This window comes from Anastrepha obliqua, chromosome 2 (genome assembly GCF_027943255.1).
Source record: "Anastrepha obliqua isolate idAnaObli1 chromosome 2, idAnaObli1_1.0, whole genome shotgun sequence".
Taxonomy (NCBI): Eukaryota; Metazoa; Arthropoda; class Insecta; order Diptera; family Tephritidae; genus Anastrepha; species Anastrepha obliqua.
Window position 1 is genome coordinate 88840159 of NC_072893.1, and position 19934 is coordinate 88860092.

General features: G+C 38.1%; 2 protein-coding genes across 2 annotated transcripts; both read right to left on the minus strand.

Moving 5' to 3' along the window:
- Nucleotides 1–297: 297 nt before the first annotated feature.
- On the minus strand, nucleotides 298–4886 carry LOC129238252 (serine-rich adhesin for platelets-like). The gene has a single exon (XM_054873291.1). It carries the CDS (start codon nucleotides 4784–4786, stop codon nucleotides 434–436), a length of 4353 nt encoding a protein of 1450 aa, XP_054729266.1. The 5' UTR covers nucleotides 4787–4886; the 3' UTR covers nucleotides 298–433.
- Nucleotides 4887–5352: 466 nt separating this feature from the next.
- On the minus strand, nucleotides 5353–7001 carry LOC129238253 (uncharacterized). The gene is made up of 3 exons (XM_054873292.1): nucleotides 6954–7001; nucleotides 6788–6887; nucleotides 5353–6722 (listed from the first exon to the last, which is right to left on the minus strand). The coding sequence occupies exons 1-3, from the start codon at nucleotides 6999–7001 to the stop codon at nucleotides 5353–5355; spliced, it is 1518 nt and encodes a 505-aa protein (XP_054729267.1).
- Nucleotides 7002–19934: the final 12933 nt, after the last annotated feature.

Consider the following 19934-nt stretch of genomic DNA (forward strand, 5'->3'; position numbering starts at 1 on the left):
TGAGGTTGTGAAAATGAACTGGTCTAGTTTTTTGCCAATAGGGATAGCTATTTCGTTAGTCCCGGAGTTATGAAAGTTCATTCAAAATATGCAAAAATCATCGTACAAAATGGCACTAGATATAGTAATTACATTGACGATTAATTATTAATTACACTACAAATTTCTAATCTGAAGCACTTTCACGATTAGTAATTAATTGATACGCCACCAGTCAATTTGATAGAAAAATAAATTCAATTTAAAGATTATCTTCTTTCTTCTGAATAAAAGTCATCATTTTCGCAATTATTACCTTAAAAAGTATTCGTTTAGTCTTATCATAAAAACCTTAAATTAATAAAATGCTTTTTATTTTACATGTGAAATAAATATAATACACCGAAAATGGACGCGCTTGGATTCGGTAAGTTTTTTAGAAATGTTCTGATTCCTAATAACTGTGGTGCTTTGAACCAATCGGACGATGCAGGCATGTCAGGAAGCCCTCTCTACCGCACGCTCGAGTATCGAGGAGATAGACTTTACCGCTCGGGCAAACACTGGGCGTTTGCATGAAGGTGCGATGTTGGCTGCTCCATTCGCATGTATAATATTTGGTACAATCATTCTGATGAGGATAAGTGCCCTCTACTCTGCATTCAAATGATTTGCGATGCTCCTCTTCAGATGAGTAATCGTTTTCAATGCAATGGGATTCGGGATCACAATAAAGGTTTTCTTTGTTGAATTTTTGACCACGAGGGCATTCTAGTTTAAACTGCCTTAGTTGGCCCCTATGCATTGTACAGTAAGAGAATTTCTTGCAAGCATTGGGACGCGGGAAGAATCCCTCATAAGGGCATTTAAATGATGGTCTTGGTGTAGGTGTAGTTGGCGCTATGCTCGTATCCGATATGGCAGTGGTACTCAATTTCTCAGTAGTAGCAGGTTTCTCAGGGGTTACCGGATTCTCACTATGGGTTGATTTTTCACTAGTAGCAGGATCGTTTGTGGTGCTTGGTTCTACAGTAGTGCTGGGCGCATCACTTGGAGTAGATTTCTCAGTGGTACGAGGTTCTTCGGTGGTGCTCAGCTCTTGACTTGTACTAGATGCATGACTTGTAGTAGGTTCTTCGCTGCTCTTTGGTGCTTGGCTGGTACTAGGCTCCTCAGTTATAGCAGATTCTTCACTAGTTCTTGGCTCCTCACTGCTACTAGGCCCCTCAGTTGTAGTAAATTCTTCGCTAGTGCTTAGATTTTCACTTGTTGAAGATTCTTCAGTGGTACTTCGTTCTTCACTTGTAGCAGGTTCATCACTGGTAGTTTTAGGAGGTTTTTCGCTTGTCCTTGGTTCTTCACTAGTACTGTATTCCTCACTGGTTGTAGATTCATCGCTGGTACTAGGCTCTTCACTGGTAGTAGATTCATCACTGGTACTAGGCTCCTCAGTTGTAGTAGGTTTTTCGCTAGTGCTTGGTTCTTCACTGGTACTGGATTCCTCACTGGCTGTAGATTCATCGCTGGTACTAGGCTCTTCATTTGTAGTAGATTCATCACTGGTACTAGGCTCCTCAGTTGTAGTAGGTTTCTCGCTAGTGCTTGGTTCTTCACTGGTACTGGATTCCTCACTGGCTGTAGATTCATCGCTGGTACTAGGCTCTTCACTTATAGTAGATTCATCAGTGGTACTTGGTTCTTCAGTGGTAGTTGGTTCTTCACTGGTTCTGGGTTCTTCACTGGTTGTGGATTCATCGCTAGTACTAGGCTCTTCACTTGTAGTAGATTCATCAGTGGTACTTGGTTCTTCAGTGGTAGTTGGTTCTTCACTGGTTCTGGGTTCTTCACTGGTTGTGGATTCATCGCTAGTACTAGGCTCTTCATTTGTAGTAGATTCATCACTGGTACTTGTTTCTGCAGTGGTAGTTGGTTCTTCACTGGTTCTGGGCTCTTCACTGGTTGTGGATTCATCGCTAGTACTAGGCTCTTCACTTGTAGTAGATTCATCAGTGGTACTTGGTTCTTCAGTGGTAGTTGGTTCTTCACTGGTTCTGGGTTCTTCACTGGTTGTGGATTCATCGCTAGTACTAGACTCTTCATTTGTAGTAGATTCATCACTGGTACTAGGCTCCTCAGTTGTAGTTGGTTCTTCACTCGTTGTAGATTCATCGCTGGTACTAGGCTCTTCATTTGTAGTAGATTCATCACTGGTACTTGGTTCTTCAGTGGTAGTTGGTTCTTCACTGGTTGTAGATTCATCGCTGGTACTAGGCTCTTCACTTGTAGTAGATTCATCACTGGTACCAGGCTCCTCAGTTGTAGTAGGTTTTTCGCTAGTGCTTGGTTCTTCACTGGTACTGGATTCCTCACTGGCTGTAGATTCATCGCTGGTACTAGGCTCTTCATTTGTAGTAGATTCATCACTGGTACTAGGCTCCTCAGTTGTAGTAGGTTTCTCGCTAGTGCTTGGTTCTTCACTGGTACTGGATTCCTCACTGGCTGTAGATTCATCGCTGGTACTAGGCTCTTCACTTATAGTAGATTCATCAGTGGTACTTGGTTCTTCAGTGGTAGTTGGTTCTTCACTGGTTCTGGGTTCTTCACTGGTTGTGGATTCATCGCTAGTACTAGGCTCTTCATTTGTAGTAGATTCATCACTGGTACTTGTTTCTGCAGTGGTAGTTGGTTCTTCACTGGTTCTGGGCTCTTCACTGGTTGTGGATTCATCGCTAGTACTAGGCTCTTCACTTGTAGTAGATTCATCAGTGGTACTTGGTTCTTCAGTGGTAGTTGGTTCTTCACTGGTTCTGGGTTCTTCACTGGTTGTGGATTCATCGCTAGTACTAGACTCTTCATTTGTAGTAGATTCATCACTGGTACTAGGCTCCTCAGTTGTAGTTGGTTCTTCACTCGTTGTAGATTCATCGCTGGTACTAGGCTCTTCATTTGTAGTAGATTCATCACTGGTACTTGGTTCTTCAGTGGTAGTTGGTTCTTCACTGGTTGTAGATTCATCGCTGGTACTAGGCTCTTCACTTGTAGTAGATTCATCACTGGTACCAGGCTCCTCAGTTGTAGTAGGTTTTTCGCTAGTGCTTGGTTCTTCACTGGTACTGGATTCCTCACTGGCTGTAGATTCATCGCTGGTACTAGGCTCTTCACTTATAGTAGATTCATCAGTGGTACTTGGTTCTTCAGTGGTAGTTGGTTCTTCACTGGTTCTGGGTTCTTCACTGGTTGTGGATTCATCGCTAGTACTAGGCTCTTCACTTGTAGTAGATTCATCAGTGGTACTTGGTTCTTCAGTGGTAGTTGGTTCTTCACTGGTTCTGGGTTCTTCACTGGTTGTGGATTCATCGCTAGTACTAGGCTCTTCATTTGTAGTAGATTCATCACTGGTACTTGTTTCTTCAGTGGTAGTTGGTTCTTCACTGGTTCTGGGCTCTTCACTGGTTGTGGATTCATCGCTAGTACTAGGCTCTTCACTTGTAGTAGATTCATCAGTGGTACTTGGTTCTTCAGTGGTAGTTGGTTCTTCACTGGTTCTGGGTTCTTCACTGGTTGTGGATTCATCGCTAGTACTAGGCTCTTCACTTGTAGTAGATTCATCAGTGGTACTTGGTTCTTCAGTGGTAGTTGGTTCTTCACTGGTTCTGGGTTCTTCACTGGTTGTGGATTCATCGCTAGTACTAGACTCTTCATTTGTAGTAGATTCATCAGTGGTACTTGGTTCTTCAGTGGTAGTTGGTTCTTCACTGGTTGTAGATTCATCGCTGGTACTAGGCTCTTCACTTGTAGTAGATTCATCACTGGTGCTTGGTTCTTCAGTGGTAGTTGGTTTTTCACTGATTGTAGATTCATCGCTGGTACTAGGCTCTTCACTTGTAGTAGATTCATCACTGGTACTAGGCTCCTCAGTTGTAGTAGGTTTTTCACTGGTTGTAGATTCATCGCTAGTACTAGGCTCTTCATTTGTGGTAGATTCATCACTGGTACTTGGTTCTTCAGTGGTAGTAGATTCTTCACTGGTTGTAGATTCATCGCTGGTACTAGGCTCTTCACTTGTAGTAGATTCATCACTGGTACTTGGTTCTTCAGTGGTAGTTGGTTTTTCACTAGTGCTGGGTTCTTCACTTGTAGTAGGCTCCCTTCTGGTGGTAGGCTCTTCGCTGGTACTAGACTCCTCAGTTATAGTAGGTTCTTCACTAGTGCTAGGTTTTACACTGGTACTAGGTTCCGCAGTGCTACTAGGTTCCTCAGTTGTAGTAGGTTCTTTGGTAGTGTTTGGCTCTTCACTGGTATTAGGTTCCTCACTTGTAGTAGGCTCCCTCCTGGTGGTAGGCTCTTCGCTGGTACTAGACTCCTCAGTTGTAGTAGGTTTTTCACTTGTGTTGGGTTCTACACTGGTACTAGGTTCTTCACGGGTAGTAGATTCTTCGCTGGTGCTTGGTTTTTCACTGGTACTAGTTTTAGGTTCTCCTGTGGTTTCTGGATTTTTAGTAGTTTCAGGCGCTTTGGTGGTCACTGTAGTTGAAGTAGTAGTACTTTCAACGGGCTGTGCGGTTGTACTTGAGGAAACTTCGGCATTCTTCAGCACACAAGAACCGGCTTCTTGGTTGAAAACGTATCCACTTGAACATGTCAGATATTTAATGGTGAAACTACCATCTTCATTGAGATAGCAGCCATAAAAGGCTGGCATATTATCAACGAATGCAAAGTAACCGGCTTGCTTGCATGTATTCTTTGCGATCTGACCTTCAGTTACGGCAATTGCCGCAAGTAATCCCAGAAGAATTAATTTCATTTCGTATCACTTTCGCTCAGTTAGAATATTTAAGTAATTATTTATTATTTATGTTTCTTATTCAAAAATTTAAATCGTTTTTATTATATTTCACTGCAGTGTTTAGGACTGCCTCGTTTAGTCGATAAAGAGTTAATAACTGTGGTATGAGGCGTTCTAGTAGCTTTTATATGAAGTGTAGGAAGTACTCACTCTTTAATACATCAAAAATTTTGTAATTACAATTCATTCACTGATAAAGCATTGCGATAAAATTATATGCATGTGCATATGTATGTTGTTATATTCCCACCGACTGTGTTATCAAGCGAAATTTAAAATAACCTAAAATTGGTCGAGTATGAGTATACAAAACAAATTAAGGCTTTCCTTAAGATTCTCCCTCTCTCTCACAGCGCAATATATTCTCAAGTGTACCAGAGCGTATTGCTTACTTGCCTCTTCTGGGTAGTTAGATTACACTACTGTGACCCCTGTTTTGTGTTAATTTATTTTTAAATTGTTTTATTTTAATCACACTTACATAGACATACATGTGTATATGTTTATACTCTACATTTATCATTTTAGTCGCTACTCTGCAGCGTGCACGAACCTTTAGCGGCTGAAAAAATTTGGCCGTCGACGCATTTCATGCCAACAGCTTTATATTTTCCTTTCTTGCTCAAACATACGAAATAGTCAAAAAAGCTTTCGGACATTGCAGCAAACTTTCCTGCCTGAGTGCAATTAAAAATCATTTCGGCTTCTAGTGATATGCCTTGCAATTTAGCCAGCTCCTTTGCGTCTTTTGCGGTTTTCTTCATCAACTCCTTTTCATATTTTCGCTGTATTTTCTCACGCAGCTTCAACTCTTTGAGTTTCACTTTTTCCTCGGTTCTCAAAATGCTTACCTCTTCATGTACGCACTGCTCATCTGGTGATTTACTCATATACAATTCATAGTTCTGTGTCAAATCCTCTAAATGTGACATATTAATGAAACATTTACCCAACTCGTGTGTATAGATCTGGTTATTGCCGCATTTCACATGAAAGATGTGATAACCAGCATTCAAAAGAGATGTAACGCACCAATAATAGGTTGAGTTATTAGTTGGATCGGCAAATGTACCGTCATTTGGGCAATCGAAAACATCAGCGCATGGCGAAAGGTCACGGGAGCAAAGCAAACGCGTCTTATCGAAAGCTTGTCCAAAAGGACACATTTTTTGCGTCTTTTGAAGTTGATTTGTCACAGTTGCTGAGCAAATAAAATATGAACGGCAGTCATTTTCGTCCGCAAAAGTTCCAGGTGTATGACATAAAGTTGTTGTTGCGCTTGTTTCGGTTTCGGGAATAATTTCTTTCCACCGTTCGTCTGTTACGGTGCGCTCACTGTTTGTCTCAGCCAATCTCGTACTAGCAATTTCATTTGAGATAGAAACTGGAGTTTCCATTGTCGTAAGCTCTTCAGTAGTGGAGGCATCCTCCTCTTTTATGGCTTCAGTCACTTCTACTGCAATTATAGTTGTATCTTCCATCTCAAGCGATTTAACGAGTTTGAGTACCTCTTCAGCCATTAAGTTTTTGACCAGCGGAATTCCAGCATCGTCTGTGCTCTGAAGCTGAACTGAATTTTGCTGCGATTTACATTTTACATTTAGTGACGCAATATTTTTCTTAGTTGCTATGTCCTCCTCAACTTTGTTGGGAAAATATTCTGATTTCGAAATTTCTCTATCCAAGGTAGCTGTAGCTGTATCTTCCTGGTTTTTAGTTACAAGGTACTCAATTTCTGTTGATGTCCCCACTAATAATTGAACTTTAGGCTCGATGACTTCTTTTGGCACTGCCAGTATTTCGAAGCTAGTGATGTTATCGCCGCTACTTTCAGTGGGACCCAACTTGTCCTCTTCGCTGAGTGTTGTGTATGTTGCTTGATTTTCTTGTATATCTTTCAAAAACAATTAAAGTTCAAAATTTAAAACTCATATTAAAGACATTTTTAAATTCATTTACCACTAGTATCCTCCTCGCCAGCATTAATTGGGGTTATGTTTTCTCCATAATCGCCGGCTGTCAAATCCACTTCTTGTCCAAGTGTTTTCTGTGTTAAGAGCTGCAATGTAAACTCAATATTTAAAATTTTAAATCTTTGAAACGTCGAGCAAACTCTTAAATGTACCAAAAAGCAGCTGCATAACACAAGCAACGCCAATATTTCTAGTTTCATGATGTGGTTATAGTATATCCAAAATCTGCAAACGACGTTGCAAGCAGTTTGTTGGCTACTGTTAGAAATGTAAACGCTGTAACCGCATTTTATACATATGTATTTAGTTCTATCTGAAACGGTGATCCGAGGCCTCGTCATGAGCGGCAGGAATTTTTTTCTATACCCGGCTGCTACGGCATCGGAACTTCTTAGAAGGTCTTCTGTTTTTGGATTGTCATAGTAGAAATTTTTCGGATATTTATCCTGTTCCACCTGGATTCAGATTCGGGTGAATTGCCAATTTAGTTTTATCTTATTCTCGTTTGGGTTTATCTTAAAATTGGCAAAGCGGATTTACTAAAAAGTCCTCGTCAGTCCTGCCGTTGTCCTAGAGGACTGAGATGCCCATATATTGGTTTGACCGTCCAATTCAATATCGACTTGCAATCACTGATCATTCTGCAGCTTGTTACAAAAGTGCTGCTTGATTATCTGCAAAGAAGCATGTTTCTCGAATAATCTACAGGCGTTCACAATCCCAAGTGCTTCCACTAAGCAAATGCTAGCAAAGTTGATAAGTCTACCTGTACCAGCGCCCATTTCGGAAGGTTGCCTGCAATTTCGCTCATTTGGAGTTCTATGGCTGTTTAGTCAGGATCACATTTAAAGCTCGTATTATAGATGACCTAATGCCTTCTTGAATCTACACAATTTCCAGACGCTGTGTAGATTGTCTGATGACGTTAGAATTGGTCTTATGACAACCATATATGTACATAAAAAGAACGAGTTTAGATGTTAGCCCCCGGTTTCGGCTGACCATCTATTGCAGCAACAACTATCTGATACCCGTTCAGGTATCTAATTTTGAAATTAAATCAACTTTTTTAGTCATAAAAAGTCGAAAAATCGAGAAATTTAAGACGGCTGAGCCAACACTATCTAATGAAAATATTGCAACAGTTATGAGAGTATTAGTCAAAACCCTTAATTCTCCATTGTTCTCATAAATTGGTTATACAGAAAGGATTTTACAGCAACAATAAGAGCGGCTTAAGGTACAATTCGAATTTGATGACGATACAAACTTTGATAACGTTCGGTCTTAGTTCGCAAGAACCCAGAGTAATCTTGGTGCGCATTTTGGGACAGTTCTTCATCGAGAATGAGGTTACCACCATTAACCGCTTTCATTGGCAAGAGCTGATAAACATTTCTTCTTTTGGCTTCAAATAACAAATATTTCTTTAAAATTTTGTAGCGAGGGGTCGATGCTGACGGAATGTGGCAGCCATATTTTTTGGTGGCGTCTGTCAAATCTATTGTCTATTGCTCAGTCGCGGGTCCAAACTACCTCCTAATATGTGACCCGATTGAGAAGTACATGCAAATGGTAAAATTGTATTATAGACCATTTGTGGCTGTGATGATTTTCTCTGCCGGAGATGACGTGAATCGAACATCAAGATCTTGACGTTCAACTCCACACTTTTGAAACATTTTCTGAAGTTAGTAGTTTATGACATTAAGCCGTAATCGACCGGTACCATTCCTTCAACCGGATCTAGATATGTAGTAGAGTCATTAGAAATTGGGTCTCTTGGATCCAAACCAGGCCGCAGCGAACCTTTGAAATTTGTCATATTCCATACATAATAGCATACTTGAATCTTTCAAATGTAAAAATAGATGATTGTTAATGCCTCACACACCAATTTTTGCTGTGTTGTGCTGTGAATGGAGGAGCCTAAAGTTTTATGGCTGATGGTACTCGCTCTCAAGCTCATTCAGCAATTGCAACCGAACACCCCCACAGATATCTTCTAGAAAATGTTAAAAGCTCTATAGTTCGCACTAAGACGAAAATAACAAACAGGCACTCCGATTTTATTCATGATTACGCTAAATATGCAATTGGCTACAATTTGATTCACTTATTATCTTTCGCAAATATGAAAACTGTGTCATATCACGAGCTAACGCATAGTTTTGAATGGAAGTTTTTCGCTGCACTCAAACGGGCCTCGAGTTGTTTACCACTGCGTGTACACAGTGCGTGTACCTATTTTTAAGACGTAAACATCTTTTGTGTACTGAATGCTTGCAAAAGATTTTGCACTAGAAAATATTTACGATTTGAGTATGCTTTCGTTGAACTTGCTACTCAATCGTTTAGTTGCGTTGAAGAATTTTTATAACTTATTTACATGGGCAGTTATATTACAAACAATTAGTTGATAATTCATTCGACTTTTTTCATTTACTAAGGCTCAAAACGATTATGCACAATTGCAATTTTGAGTCACAGATTGATTGCACAATGACAGCGCTATCGGTTATGTAACTACTGACAGCGATCAACACGAGCCTGTTGAGAAATTTGCACAAAGTTCTCGGCATATTCGCTTAGAAGTCCGGACGCTACTGTTTACGGGCAACAATCAGTTGGTTTCTCTGCTGGCCGCTCAGGTCCAGTTGGACGTTAGCCTACGCGCGTTGAGATTCCTCAAAAACAAAGTCCAATTGAATGCAACCGACCATCTACTTCGTTTTCAATTCTTAGAGCAACTCAAGACACGCTACTGACGGCTGTCAGTCAAAGCAAATCGTACTCCCTTTACATAAATAACTAAATGGGGGCAACGGTATACCGAAGTTAAAAACTTTGACGATTTCCCCAGACGAGGCTAAAAGAATACATCTCCATAGCAAAAATCCTTCATTTGTTTGTGGCAAAGCAGAACTTATCGTTGTGTGAAGCAGTTTTAAGGAATACCTCAAAAACCGGTGCTCTCATTGTCACAGATTGTAAAAAGTGTATCAAGGGATAAGGCAAATTCAAAACCGAATTGGTCAAACGAAATATTCGCAGATTAATATTCCTTTTAGGTGAAAAGTTGCATACGTCGGTTCTGGTGTAATCGAAAACTTCAGCCAAATGTTAAGCAACCAGTTAAGGTTCATGTTTTGAGGCTGCTTCTCCGTAAAAGCATTTGTGTTTACCGCCAATTTAAATGTAGTTTTGATGAATAAAACTTACCAAATGCCTTATTACCGTTAGTTGCGAAGATGTTTGGAAGAACTAGCCAACCTTGGAATTTGCAAGAAGACAACGATCTCAAGCACCGAAGCCGCAGTGTGCAGAGTCGAAACAGCAAAATGGGATTGAAATGTTGGTTTGGTCTTCACAGTCGCCTGATATCAACCTTGTTGAAAATATTTGTGCAATAGTTAAGAAAAAACTCAAAATAAAACAAATATGCGCTGTCAAACAGTTATCATGGCAAATTCGGTTGATTTGAAGCCGATTACCTCTTAAACTGCCAAGAAATTAAACCAAAATATGACACAAAGATTTGAAGCCAATGAAGCTAATGGTGGTGATTATACATTTTATTGAATATATTACGTATAGTAAATATATATTATGAAGCCATACAACGCAGCTTGTTAGAATCAAATGGGTTAAATAGTTTCAAAGTTAGGCGGTCACGCTTTTATTAGATAGACTGTACTTAGTCCTGCCATAAGTTCTGTAACAAGTTAAGTCCGTTATAGATATGAAATTATAATACTTTTTTAATGAAGTTAGTTTTATTTAATCATTTATGTAAGTATTAAACAAAAAAATTTAATTTTCATTCGAAATGGTCACCATTTGCTTTTACACAAGCCTTCCAACGATTAGGCCGTTCAGTTATTGCAGCACGCACGGTTTCCATGGATATTAACGTATAGAAGAATGCTCGCACCAAAGATTGTTTGAGACTCTCCAAATTTCGTGAGGTCTTCGACAGGCCAGGTTCTCCAATTCTGACTATAAACTGTAGTCCCATGGATTCAGATCTGGACTTCCAGACGCCCAATCTTCTGCAGCTATGAGCCCAAGAATATTGCGTTTTAGCAACTGCTGGGTGGTTTTTGCATTATAGAGTGGAACAGAATTTTGCTGGAAGATTCAACGCTCTCCATTGAAGAGAGTACCTGTCAACTACTTCTCCGCGCCTTCTAAGACATCCTCCTGGTACACTTTTGCCACGATCTTAACCCTTTTTTCGCAGAAATGAAGACAAGTTCTGGCGTTTCTAGAGGTTTTAGAACCGATTTTGTCGTTTTGCTTATTAAAAACTTCTTCAAAAGTCAACATTTTCTCATCTGTGAAAATAATATTTTGATAGCCTAATTTTCATCAAAAGATGAGCAGTTGAGCAACGGAAAGCTTTCATGTGGCTTTCGGCGTTTATGGCTGCACTGGTTCAAAACTCGCGAAGACGATCACTTCTTTTCTGTCTCTCCCTTTAGACGTTTGGGAAAAATAATTGATCGTGCGGTAAACAAACATTGCCGAAACATAACATTACTGCATTGTTAATAAACGAAACGGAACTTTTTTCTGCGAATTTGTTCTAGAATTTATGGCAGGACGAAGTAGGTACACATGTTGCGAAATTTTATTTTTGGCGTATATTGCTTTATTCCTCTAATAATATGAAATTGTTTTTTTTTCGCCTGTTACGTTTTGCTCACATCGAGGAAATGAAAATTAATTACGTCAATATTTCCTCACCCATGATTTTCAAATGATACAAAAGAGAGGAAGCCCGGAATGTGTTAATTTTGACTCGTACTCAGAATACATGGGCCTAGTAAGTAGCACGAGTACCGGGTTTGTTAGTTACGCAAAAAAATCAGTATTTGGGCCACTGGATTCGAATAAACCATAAAACGCCTTTTTTTGACAGTAGTCACCTCTTGACGGGCTCTGGCAAACTTCGGAGAGTATTTTTGCAATAAAAACTATTCAAAGAATTCATAAATTTGTGCAAGACAAATATTTCAACGCAAAACTATTCTTGTTGTACTTTTTGTTTTTGTTTTTATACTATGGTATAAGTGCATACAAAAGTCATAAGCTACTGCGATTAAGGGTTGCCCGAAAACCACTTCTTATTTGACAACCATTTCCGCTTAAAAAATATTTGTAAAGCTTGTTACTACCTCTTTGACTTTATCATTTGAATCTAACATAAACAAATAGTTATTTAGATTACATGAACATATGCATTTATATGTTATTATACTCAAACATATTGCCTGTCAAAGAATGTCTTATCATTGCAAATTTACGTGTTATTATTACACGTGCACATTATGGCTTATATAGGGTGGGCCATGTAAAATTTCCTTTTTGAATCGGCTATAAAAAAAAAACTGATCAATATTTTTTCAAACTTTTTTTTTATTTTAAAGATTGATAATTGTCATTTATGAATAAAAAATAATATTGTTCAAATGACTGCCACGACTGGCTTTACAGTAGGCCATTCGATCAACCCAATTTTTAAGCACATTTTCGATTGTTTGGGCTCCAATTTTATGAATGGCAACTTCGATTTCGTGTTTTAAAGCATCAATCGTCTCTGGATGGTTCGCATAGCATTTGTCCTTAACGGCTCCCCACAAAAAATAGTCCAACGGGCTTAAATCACAGCCCCGAGACGGCCAATTGATATCGGAATTTCGGCTGATTATTCGGTTTTCAAAAACGGTAGCCAAAAGTTCGAGTGTAACTTTGGCAGTGTTGCACCGTCCTGTTGAAACCAAATGTATTCCATGTCATCCTCTTCAATTTTTGGAAACAACTCGTTGAGCATGTCACGGTAACGCTCGCCATTTACTGTAACCGCGGCTCCTCGCTCATTTTCGAAAAAAATGGCCCGATGATGCCGCCAGACCAAAAACCGCACCAAACAGTGACGCGTTGTGGATGCATTTGCTTGTCTACAGTAACGTGTGGATTTTCTGAGCCCCAAATCCGACAATTTTGCTTATTGACGTACCCACCGATGTGAAAATGAGCTTCATCAGAAAAGATGATTTTTTGGTAAAAATGCTCATCTTCGGTCGAACGATTTTCTGCCCATTGAGCGAACCGAAAACGCATTGGATGGTCATTAAGCTTCAGTTCTTGCACCAATTGAGCTTTGTAAGCCTTCATACCGAGGTCTTTATGCAAAGTTCTCCTCAAAGAAGTGCGTGAAATGTTCAATTCTTGAGAACGATGACGAGTTGAGGTTGTTGGATGTTCACGCACATTTTCGGCTACAGCAGCAATGTTTTCGGGTGTACGCACTGTAGGAGCACGTTCACGTGTTGTTTTATTCATTAACGATCCACTTTCACGAACACGATTAACAAATTTTTTTTTTGGAATTTTTTTTTTTTTCAAATTTCTCACAGTTTGAGTAGAAGACTCACCACTTTGGAAATAGGTTTTCAATATTTCCCAATTTTGTTCAAGCGTATAGCATCCCATTTCGTAAATGTCAAACCTTTAAGTAAATTATGAACACATTTGACATGTCATTTGTGTTACCATTCTCAAGAAAATAGGTAGTTCAAAAAGCAAACGCCATATTGCCCACCCTGTAATTTATTTTGTATTTATAGTTATTGCAAGACAGCCTGCTTTGAAATTTTCAAACGAAAGTAAATTTTTATTTCAAATGATCTGATGCATTTATTATAACCAAAGTGTAATCAAACCCGTGTTTTAAGTACTGAAAGCTTAAGAATTCGACGTTCTTATTGTGCCAAAGCTATTGAAATTCATTAACCAAGGTGCGCACATAGAAAAAGAAACAGAAAACACATTTAAAATCAAATATAAAGTAAAAACATGACGGAAACAAAGCTCCGTCATAGGCGGTCCCTAATAGATAAATAGATGTAATAAATGTAAATCTATATATTAATACGGAGAGCAAAATTTGTCGTACGTTTTTTTAGTATTTATAGTCAGGGAAAAACGTTGAAACATATACCAATGGATAGCATATATGGAGACGGTTTGCACAATGTATTAAAATAGATACATAAGTGAATAGGTGCAAGTAAAATTAATCAGCCTATTTTACCTGTATTATGATATATCCTGTTATAAAATGTATCATGATATTATATATATGTATCATGATATAAAAGTTGATGAAACCACTGGAAACTTATATACATATTGTGAATCAATACTATTATACATTTGATTCAGAAATGTTGATGGTCATGGATTAATTAATGATTGTTTTTATTATGCTTTTTCAAGCAAAATGATTTTTTTTTTTTCGTAATACCAGAAATTAAATGTTTCCAATTCATGAATAAAAAAAAATTATGATATTTGATATTAATACAGGTAAAATGGGATATTTTTCATATTTAATTTTACTACATCTATTCACATATATCATGTAAAAAGTTTGAACATAAGCTATCCATTTATGGAGCATTCGATGGTTCGTACGGGACAGATCGTACGAATTTTTACAGTTTACAACCTTAATTATAGACAAACCATAACTTTTTAAAACGAGTTATTTAGTGCCCTAATACTGTGTGGTAGTTTTCTAAACGAAACCTATAAACGTGCTTTAAAATATTCGCATATCTTTGCAAAATCAAAAAAAAATTATATGTTCGTACGGGACAGCTCCAGTTATAGTGAATTAAGTGAAATTTCAGCGAAACTAATAATATTAACAGGAAAACGAAAATGACATTTGATTGTGATTGTATTAGAATTTATTAACACAACAAAAACATTTAAAACATATTTAGTTTAAATGACTTATAGTGTAAAAATGAAAATGTTCGTACGGGACGCGTACGAAATTCAGTTCTTAAATTTTGATTTTAACGTTCTCTAAAGGGAAAATTTGATGCTGTTGTTATCTTGAGCATGGCTTTTACATGTAACTTCGCGCCCATTTGCTAATATTTCGTGAAATTTGGATATTCCGGGTATAGGCTTGGACGATTCCCAGGGACGAACATCCCGAATTTTGTCAACTATTTCGGATGCAGAAATATAAAAAATGGATGTTTAAGGAACTAATGTGGCAGCAACTTTTGCGAAATCATTCGCGTTTTGGATTACAGTATTGCTTCCTTGGCTACGGGCTTTTTTATTAACAAGTCATTTTATATTGCCACCGACTCCGTCTACAACTCCCTTACCATGAGAAGTGGCCAAATACTTCTATTCAAATTGTTTGCTATATCTTTCAGAGAGATATACCAATAACGAGACCATATAACGATTTTTGAATTCAGAAGAAGGAACATCACTCCATATAACTTATTTAATTCTTTCGCCATGATCTGCTGCAAAAATTTTATCATACAAATATGTCACGAAGGCGAATATACTGTCTTTATCTTTTTGCTTAGTATCAGAGCATACCTATCACAAAAGTTTTACATTGTGCCATGAAAAATGAAGCAGCGGTAAAAAGAGTAAACTTTCCCTGCTCCATAAAGCTAACTGTACCTCGTTTTGATATGCGCAAGAATAAGACATAGCAAAATCAATTTGAAGTATTCTTGCATGTTCATTATTTTTATCGCTTTGGAATGCTTGTGCTTGTACTCTTTTTATATTTATGTGATACATGACATATGGTAAGTCGGATATAAGGTTTTCGTGTAACTCTCCACAACTGATTTCTTCTGTCTTCAGTTTTACTCGTTGATCGTCTCCTTTTTTCCATTGCTTATAAATTATATTTTTTCCTGGGTCATAAGGTACTACTATTTTACTTCCATTTTTACATGTATCGCACACATTTCTCCAACAGCTTGAATCAAGGGCCGTATCGCAGAGAATGTTGCTCCAGTAGGAGCTCGTGAATCATACATTTGCACTGTTCTGATGGCGTGTCTTTTAATAACAAAACATTTTTCGGTCGTAGTGCACAAAATCTAGAAAACTCTATTTTTATGTTTGGAAACTCTTCCTTAAATATATAAAAAGCTTCTTTTAAAAATAAGGTGAGGTAGTGCTTTTCTAATGTAAGTTTTTTACCGTTAGTCCAACAGACCATTGTGTCGTTCATGCCCGGGCATGTATAAACAATGTCTGGACGAAAGTAAAAATCTTTCACCATTTTGGTGGTTTCGTCATCGTTAATACTAAGTCCAAGTTTTTTTGCCACACCCGCTACAACAGCCTTTTTTTTAGTGGCTGAACTGGGTAGACTTCGCATACATTTCTGTACAGCCTTAGCATACGTTTGCTTACATTTGTATGGAAAACATTCAGATTCGCAATCACCAACAATATTTCAACCAGCCTCCCTGTCTTGGGTTTGGATCAACTTTTTGGCTCTTTGGACTCTCTTTTTTTCTTTTTCGTACTTCTTCCTCTTCTGTATTTCTTCCTGGGTCATGGCTTCAGTTTTTCTTTTCCTCCACTGTTTCACTCTTTCTTTTTCGTTGTTTTTGAAATCTGGACCTTTTTTCGTTTCTCGTCTCTCCATTTTTTATAACGTGACACGCTATGGTTGTTATTATTTTCACTAATTTTCTCCATTTTTTAGTTAAAAGAAAAACTTATATGCCGTGTTCGTACGCGACAAAATTTAATGACTGAATATTGAACTTATTTGCGATGCAAACTGAAATCAATGCTTTACAAGTAAAAAGAGCACCAGTAGTTTGCTTTAAATGTAAAGTAATCGAAACAAATAAGTTACTCGGATGAGCACAAAAATAACTGTACAGTGGTAAGTGCGTTCGTACGGGACATCATCGAACTATTTTTTTAAAAGAGCATATCTGCGTTGTTCATAAATAAACTTCTTTTTTTAATATTACGTTTCAAAACGTAAAAGTTTGTTCTTTTAACACCAATTATCAGTTTCACGCTATATGTCACACATAATGAGAACTAAGCGCTTAAACTTGACCAAATTTCTATAGAAGAAAATAAAATTTTTATGAGTTGTTTTTTTTGTAAAAAAAAATACTTCAAACTGAGGTCAAGTAAAAGGTCGATGTTTATAATGAAGATTGATATACATATTTTAAATACATTAACGCTAATATAATCATCCGGAAATGCAATTTGTTCGGCGGTCGAAATTTACCATTTTCCATGGAATGCTCCTTATATAATATATGTTTCAACTTTTTCTATGACTATAAATACTAAAAAAAGGTATGACTAAATTTTGCTCTCCGTATTTATTTAACGCCGAATAACGTCGAAATTTCGACGTACGGGCGATCCTAGTATAGTATGAATATAATAAAAAAAAAATAAAAAGAAATATTGGGTGCAAGCATGCCATATAAAGTTGTCATACACAAATACGAGGTGTGTTCAAAAAGTATTGCGAGTTCTGAATTTTCGCAGGTTACGTATATTCGAATTTCGATTTTTTTGTGACGATATGTTGGTACTCATGTCTCTCACTCATGCCGACAAGTTCGGCCATTTTGAATTTTCACTTAATTGTTGACAGCTGCTTTGCTTGCACGTGTTTCGGCTCGTCTTCGATTTGTACCTATTCAAAAAGATGGATCAAAGAACCTGTATCAAATTTGGTGTGAAAAACAAAATTAAGAGCGCGGTTGCATTCCTAATGTTGTCTGTGTCATACGCAGAAGCTACTTTGGACCAAAGCAACGTTTATCGGTGGTACAAAATGTTCTTAGAACGCCGAGAAGATGTGAACGACGGAAAGCGTGCCGGGCGCCCGAGAACTTCAACAACAGACGAGACAATTGATGAAGTTAAGAAAGTGGTATTGGCTAATCGTCGAATCACCGCTAGAGAAGTTGCTGAGGACCTAGACATATCGATTGGTTCGTGCCATTCGATTTTCTTCAATGATTTTGGGATGAGAGGGGCCGCCACAAAATTCGTACCTAAACTGCTCAATTTCGACCAAAAGCAGCATCGCATGAACATTGCTAATGAGATAAAGCAAATTTGCTCCAGAGGGTCATAACTGGTAACGAATCGTGGGTTTATGGGTATGACGTGGAAACCAAAGCTCAATCATCTCAATGGAAGCTGCCGCACGTACCAAGACCGACAAAAGTGCGCCAAGTTCGGTCGAATGTAAAAGTTTTGCTTACCGTTTTCTTCGATTGCAGGGGCGTTGTGCATCATGAGTTCTTGCCACAGGGTAAAACGGTCAATAAGAAATATTACCTGCAAGTTATGCGCAATTTGCCCGAAGCAATCCGCCAGCAACGATAACGCATCACGACAACGCTCCTGCTCACACATCGTTTCTTGTGCGCGACTTTTTGGCCAAAAACAACACACTAATGATACCACAGCCACCGTTTTCCCCAGATCTGGCCACCTGTGACATTTTCTTGTTCTCGAAACTGAAGAGGCCCATGAAAGGACGACGCTATGCTACGATTGACGAGATAAAGACGGCATCGAATTCTCTCTTTGTTGACCACCATTGTTAACACCCTGTAACTCACAACTGAGTTTAACTAATAAAAAACACCAAAAGAAGTTTTTTTAGTGTGAAATGTCACCTTGACAACGAGCATAAACTTTAAATTGTCTGATCAATACTTTACGAGATATCGATCACTACATCCCTCTACCAAGAAATTAATGTATTTGTATTTCGCGAACCAATAGTCAAAGAAAGTGGCATACACTGGCCGATGGTGCGCGATCGTTGTGGTTGGGTATCCTTAGTGGTGCAGCGACATGTCAGACAATTCTGCAGGAGGTCTTATGTGGAAGGATCCCACACCTACTTATATTTTATAACAGCAGAAACGTATTGAAAATGAAAATAGCACGGGTGACTGCTCTTCGTATTTCATATTTGGTTTAATATCAAGGTGCTTTCAACTTTTGATAATCTTTATTCTATTTTTACAAAGCGTATAGCCATGTGTTCTCTACAATCGTTCTTTTACAGGTTTTATGTACCTACGTGCAGGAAAAAATCACTTTTATCCAGTAATGTCCAGCGAGTTTTATCTACAAAATTGTAAACGGCACGTGTGCTCACAAGTACACGCATGTACACATACACGCTAGAATTTTTGCCAAAAATAAACTTTCACACTCATAAGGCCAAACATTTTTGCAACTTTCTGCTTGTGTTGTCTTGGGATTTAGATTATCCGAAGCCTGTTAGGTTATCCGTTACTGAATAATATTATACATGGACAAGATTAGATAGATTCTTTCACTATCAGGATGCCGAAGGTGTGACCCAAAAGGCAGTACCTAATTCGATGTGCATATAGAGATATTTCTCGGGAAAAAGAAAGTATAAACCCAAATGCATAAACTATGAAGAATAGGCGCCAAGTTCTATATTGGAAAGAATTTTTTTGAGCCTATTATTGCCAAAACGGAGTTATCAAACGACCATCGTAGTTTAGAACAACTTCCAGTGTTTTGACGACATTTGAGACAACCCTAATGCAAAAGAATTGCTATTCTTTGTGTGTATGTGCATGCATGTTTATCATTTTTGAACAGCAGCCTTAACATAACCAAACCAATAACAAAGTTTTTTATTATACATTACAATGTCATGAAAATAGAAAGTAGATAAGAAAAAGAGAAGGACACACTGCATTGAGTAGCTGGCATACCGTTGGAGCTAGAAGCATACGCCGATGGGGCGAATGGGACGACTTTTCATAATTTCATTTTGTGCTAACATCCTAATATACATTTCGAAAGAAAAAAAAACAAGTCAGCTGGTCTACTGTTATCACCTTTAGTTAGATTCGCCACGAACTAAACCTAGCCGGCCATCAGACAAACGCAGGAACCGTGAACACTCATCGGGATTCATTTTTTTGTAGCGCATCCATCTCTAGTAAATACTTTATTAAAACTATTACGTATTTATGATGACATATGTATTTAATTCCTTTGCTTATCTGGCTTATGCTTATTTCGACCCAGTTAATACGTTTTATCGTTGTATCGTTTTTGATTGACATGATTGAATATTATTTTTATCAATTTTGTCACAATTCCTCGATTTTACGTCACTTGGCAAAAACTATTGCATACATTTGTGCGTACAACGAACGTATTGCGTGCAATCAAGAGCAGTAGTGCAAAACAGTAGCATGCATGCGCACATACATATATATGTATGTGTGTAT